Source organism: Benincasa hispida, chromosome 9, assembly GCF_027475165.1.
Source record: "Benincasa hispida cultivar pf3 chromosome 9, pf3_genome.v1.1, whole genome shotgun sequence".
In the NCBI taxonomy this organism is placed as follows: domain Eukaryota; kingdom Viridiplantae; phylum Streptophyta; class Magnoliopsida; order Cucurbitales; family Cucurbitaceae; genus Benincasa; species Benincasa hispida.
In genome coordinates, this window is record NC_143486.1 from 6884708 (window position 1) to 6890437 (window position 5730).

At 30.2% G+C, this 5730-nt stretch overlaps 1 protein-coding gene across 2 annotated transcripts; it reads left to right on the forward strand.

The window, feature by feature from the left end:
* Window positions 1-1968: 1968 nt before the first annotated feature.
* On the forward strand, window positions 1969-5527 carry LOC120085978 (glyoxylate/hydroxypyruvate reductase A HPR2-like). Of its 2 annotated transcripts, XM_039042343.2 has the most exons (3): window positions 1969-2476; window positions 3740-4255; window positions 5219-5527. In XM_039042343.2, exons 1-3 carry the CDS (start codon window positions 2000-2002, stop codon window positions 5240-5242), a joined length of 1017 nt encoding a protein of 338 aa, XP_038898271.1. In that variant the 5' UTR covers window positions 1969-1999; the 3' UTR covers window positions 5243-5527. The 2 variants fall into 2 exon arrangements, with proteins under 2 accessions (XP_038898271.1, XP_090173521.1); XM_090317395.1 differs by lacking the exon at window positions 5219-5527 and having other exon boundaries at window positions 3740-4264.
* The last annotated feature ends 203 nt before the right edge of the window (window positions 5528-5730 follow it).

The window sequence follows — 5730 nt, forward strand, 5'->3', positions numbered from 1 at the left end:
TTATTGGTTTGTGGTAAAGCAAATAAAACATCCAAATGTGCAAAGTCAAGAAGTGAAGAAGATATCATATATTATACCTCACAAGCGTTCGTATAAACTGTTTACAAATTATAGGACACAAGACTTTAGGGCATCATCCCCAACATTTACAAACTACAGGACTCTACGAGATTTAGGGTATCAACCCCAACATAAGTTACAGAAGATAACCTTGAATTGTAATTTATTGATTTTTATGGCTTAATGCAACTAAATGTTGAATAAAATATCTCTTATTTTATTAGATAAATAAAATATTTGTACAATACAATTACAAACTACAAAACCACGAGATTTAGAGCATCAACCTCAATAGTATCCTAAAATGCTTCACCAATAGGCCAATCTTCTTCAACCTCTAGTTGACTGCCCCAACTAGATCCTTTGGTTCTCCTATTGTAATTTTAGTTCACTTTTCATAATTTCCAGTCAATTTTAACATAAATAACCTCCATAAACCTCTCAAACTACTTTTAAACTAACCTACCTTCGAATTTGGGCTCTTAACTCCTCTTCAATAATCCTAAATCCAACAAAATCTTCCCCTTGCTCAGCTTTACTCAAATTTCAGACCAACCTCGGGTTTTCTTCAATTTTCACCAACTTTCTGGTCAAGAATCACCATAGCAACCCTCTACCTTCTTTTTTTTTTTCTGGTTTCTCTAAGCTTTGACTGAAGAAATTTATGGATTACTCGAGTGAATTGGAAAAACCAATCTCTTTTTCCTTCACTTTGTTTATACCACCGACTGCCCCTTTTCTTCTCTTCAAATTTTGACAGCTCTTCTTCCACCTCATAGCCCACTTATAATTTGTTTAAGTTCATCCTTAGCCAACCTTTAATTACAAATAACAATAATCAACAACATTATACAATTCCCACTTAAATAAATAACTCAAAACTACTCATTCTGCCTAACCCCCCCGGGTCACACTCTCATTTCCAACACTTGGTAAAAATTAATGCCCTTTTCTTTTTACCTCTCTTTCTTTTGCTCAATACACTAATAACCGCCCTCTTAAGTTAAACTTTTAGGCTTACTTGGCACTTAAGTCACTGAGTTCCCACAATGAGACATTAGAACATATCTTAAACATTAAAAAAAGAAAAAACAAACAGTAAAGATTTAGGACTTACAAATTACCGTCCCTTTTTAGAATTTCTTCCTCGAAATTCAGTGAATATCATAAAGAGAAGAGATGTGAATACTTGCTTCTCATATGATCTTCACTCTGTCAGGTTGCTTCTTCAACTCCGTGGTTCCTCCATAACATTTTAATCGATGGTATTATCTTGGTTCGTAACATTTGTTCTTTCTTGTCCAATATTTGCACAAGTTCCTCCTCATAGACAAGTTTTCTTTTAGAACAATGATAACTTTAAAACACATCGTTTTTGTTTTTGAAATTTGGTTAAGAATGATCAATTATTGTATTTAAGAAAAATACAAATTATGGTAAGAAATTGGGAGAAAGTGCAAAACTCATAACTGAAATGATTACCAAATAGAGCACAAACGTTTTTATCATTTTTTGTCAATGCTACATTTTAAAATCTAAAATCTAAAATCTAAATACAATGAAAACATAAAAATGTTATTTTCAGATTTTACACTAATTGAATCACAAAATAAAAAGCAGTTTTCAAATATGAAATTCGAGTTTTCTACTAAACATATTTATTGAATTCGGTGTATCAGAAAACATAAAATAGAATTCGAATGGTCAACCACACATATTCTTATTTATTTATTTATTTATTTTTTATTTAGCATCCGACAAGAAAAGATGATGAAGATATTGAAAAAGAGTTTTGTTTTTATAGTGAAAAGAAGGATAAATATTCTCTAATAAAGAAAACGTCACATCAACTTTTTTTGGACATTTCACATCGACATACCTTATAAAACATGGTTATAGAAAACTTACCTTATAAAGGTAAGGAATAAAACAACACTAAATGTGGGGAATTGAAACACTCAGAGCTCACGACCTAAAACTAAGAAGTTTGGTTAAAATAAGAAAAATGGAGCGCATAGGAGTTGCAATGACGACCCCAATGTCGAGTTACCTTGAACAACAACTTGAACAACGCTTCAATGTCTTCAAGCTTTGGAAGCATCCTGTGGACTCCAAAGATGCCCAATTAATCAGAGCAATAGTCTGCAGCACCCAGTCCGGCGCCGACGCTAATTTGATCGACTCCTTCCCCGGTTTGGAAATCGTAGCGACCTTCAGTATGGGACTGGACAAGGTCGATTTGCGAAGATGTATGGAGAAGGGGATTAAGGTTACGAATACTCCCGACGTTTTGACCGACGATGTCGCCGATGTTGCAATTGGACTCGCCTTAGCCGTTTCCAGAAAGATTTGTGAGTGTGATAGGTTCGTTAGGAGTGGTTCCTGGCTCAAACGCGAGTTCGGATTGACAACAAGGGTATGTTGTCTTTGTCAGTGACATAAAGTTATTGGATTTCAGATTTCACCTATTTATCTGTGCATCTTACTTTCAATCACAAATTGTCAAAAGACAATGTTACTTCTTTTATCAAAGATTTATTTATTATTTTATTTTTAAAAAAATATTTTGTTCTCTTTATGATTGAAAGAGATGCAAGGAAACACATAAACATTGTTCTTTATTTCAACTTTTCAAAAGTATTTATAGGTTTTTAAATTTTTTAAATTTTGATTTCAATAGATCTTCAATTTTGCATTTAATAGGTTTTTGGCATATATTTATAATTTGGTTAAAATATCATTTTCATTCTTGTATTCTTATATTTTCAAATGTTCAGTTTTAGTACATATATTTTCAACAAATCTTAAATTTAGTTGAAATTAATTTTGATCCAAATTGGTTCAATAATAATAATAATTTTCATGTAAAGAAATATGCTATCAAATATTCTCCTAAAATTAGTGATTTGTTAGACAAATTTCAAAAATGAAATTATTGAACTTGTGATTTAACCTTCATTGAAATATAATTTTTAACTATTGAGATGAGCATAGTTCAATTTTACATAAAATATATATCTATAACTAAGAAGTTAGAAATTCAAATCTCTCCCCCTATAAATTATTGAACTATATGTGTGTCTAAATATATATGAGTAAATTAAGTAATATTAATTATAAAATTCTTCACCAAAATATATACGATAAATAATGAAATTTGAAATATTTATCACAAATCAGAAATTTTAAAATGGAATTAGTTTTCATGCAATTAATTTTTAAAAAAATAAATTTCTAAATACTAAAACATATTAATATATTATGTTATGTGTGCATAAATAAATGAGGGAAAAAAAAATCAAATATAAGAAAAAATGGTACCACGAGTGCCATAGGTTAATTAGACAAATATTGCAATTGCATTAAAAGAATTTCTAAAACAAGTTTTTCAAATAATAATAATAATAATAATAAATAGAGAAAGGAATATGCATCCCTTTCCTAACAATATTTTATTTTATCAATTTTTCTCCCTATTTTTAAGAGACACATTCTAATAAAAACCCATGTTTTATCTTTTTTTTTTTCTTCTTTAAATTACAATATTAGGACCATGCTTGAATCGAGAAGCCAACGCAAATTCACTTGTTAAGAGGACACGTTTTCCTAAAATGAAGCAGTTAAAGTAAATTAAGACACGATTATAATTTGACTTGCTTTTGGCTATGTGTTTGATTAGTTCAGTGGCAAATCAGTAGGAATAATTGGATTGGGAAGGATTGGTTCAGCCATAGCCAAGAGAGCACAAGCATTTGGTTGTCCCATCAATTATTTCTCAAGGACTGAAAAGCAACACCACAGGGGTAATTACAAATACTTCCCCACTGTCCTAGACTTGGCTGCAAATTCCCAGATTCTGTTTGTATCATGTGCTCTAACTGAACAAACAAAGCACATTGTGAACAGACAAGTAATTGATGCATTGGGACCATATGGCATTCTTATCAACGTCGGACGCGGTGCTCATGTCGACGAGTCCGAGCTCATCTCTGCACTGCTCGAAGGTCGTTTAGGAGGAGCGGGACTAGATGTATTTGAAAATGAGCCCCATATTCCTCAACAGCTGCTTCATCTTCAAAACACAGTTCTTCTCCCTCATGTGGGATCTGATACCATTGACACTAACAACGCAATGGCTGACCTTGTCATTGCTAATTTGGAGGCACATTTCACGAATCAACCTCTCATAACTCCTGTGAGTTAATTTCTTTTAAATATCTTTTTGGTCATTTGAGTTAGTCCCCCAAACCAAAAGACTAAAAAGACATTTTTCCATTTTCCAGTTCAATAATAGACGGAGTTTGAGGTTTGAACTTATGAACTTTTGGTTGAGAATATTAAACTATGATCATTTGTGATTTGACAAGAAGTAAACCATCAATTAGGGACTCAATTATATATTAGGGTTTGTTTGGTAAGTAATTTGAAAACACAAGAGATTCAATAAAAACATAATGGTATTACATGTCTTCATATTCGTCTTGGTAACGGTTTTAGAAATTAAATTCTAATTTAAACAATGGTTATTAGTTTTAGAAATTAAATTCTAATTTAAACAATAGTTTAAAATGTGTTTGTTACTATTTTTATAAATTATAAAATTAGTTATAAATTATTATCCATTAAATATTATAATAGTTGATGAATATACTTTTAGGTTGAACATTATGTATAATTATTATATTGTAATATTATATAATTTAAAATACATTACATGGCTATTATTAAATATAGAAAAATAAAATAAAATATTTACAAAATTTAGCAAAATTTTAAAACTATCAATGATAGACACAGATTTATCCTTTGAAATAATTTCCCTAATAATATTTTAATTTTAAAAAATAATTGAGTTTATAATATAACAAACAATATTTCTGAATATTTTAATCTTTATTTAATCTAATTCTAAATTTTAAAATTTAAAATTTAGATATAATAAAAATATAAAAATGTTATTTGGATCACAAAATCTAAAAACAGGTTTTAGTAATAAAATTCAGATTGTCTGTCAAATACATACAGAACTCAATGAACCTAAAAACATAAAACAAAATCTGAATTGCCAACCGAACAGACGTAGGTGTGTTCGGTTTTCTCCTTTCATTGTTATTGCCTTGTTTGATGACTAAGATTGATGTCGTTGTTGGGTTAACAGTGCTGCCATAAATCTCAAATGTAACGTATCGCTGGTGTGGATTTGCTCGCGATGCTGCCGTTCATGGAGCATTTTTTTTAAAGGAATAAAGCGAATAAGCTCACAACGTCATTTTACAAGAAGAGAAGCCACCATGCTGGTGGATATAACTTTGCAGTAACTATTTAGCTTGAAATTGAAGAAAATGGAAAAACTCAGAATAGAGAGAAATTAAGGATAAAAAAATTGATGATAAAAAGGTTGTGCTAAAATAATAGGATTGGAATGTGATTCTCGAGAATTAATTCTACTCTTTATTTCTTTTTCTTCTCTTTGGTTTTAGGATGGGGTTTTATTTACTTGTTTTGCCTAGTTTCTAAAACATAAAAAAAATAATGATTTTTAAAAAAGATTTGAGGAAGGATAGAGAAGGTGGAAATGATAAATTATGAAAAAAAATTGTGTTGTTGATATCAAAATCCTAATAAGGGAACGTACTTGACATTCATCGATAGTAATTTTTTTAAGGAAAG

Excerpts from the sequence above, each read along its gene's own strand:
- LOC120085978 (XM_039042343.2), top strand. The coding sequence starts at position 2,000 with ATGTGGGGAATTGAAACACTCAGAGCTCACGACCTAAAACTAAGAAGT. Across the intron at positions 2,477-3,739 it reads AGTTCGGATTGACAACAAGG|TTCAGTGGCAAATCAGTAGG; the intron begins GTATGTTGTCTT and ends GTGTTTGATTAG. Across the intron at positions 4,256-5,218 it reads ATCAACCTCTCATAACTCCT|TGCTGCCATAAATCTCAAAT; the intron begins GTGAGTTAATTT and ends TTGGGTTAACAG.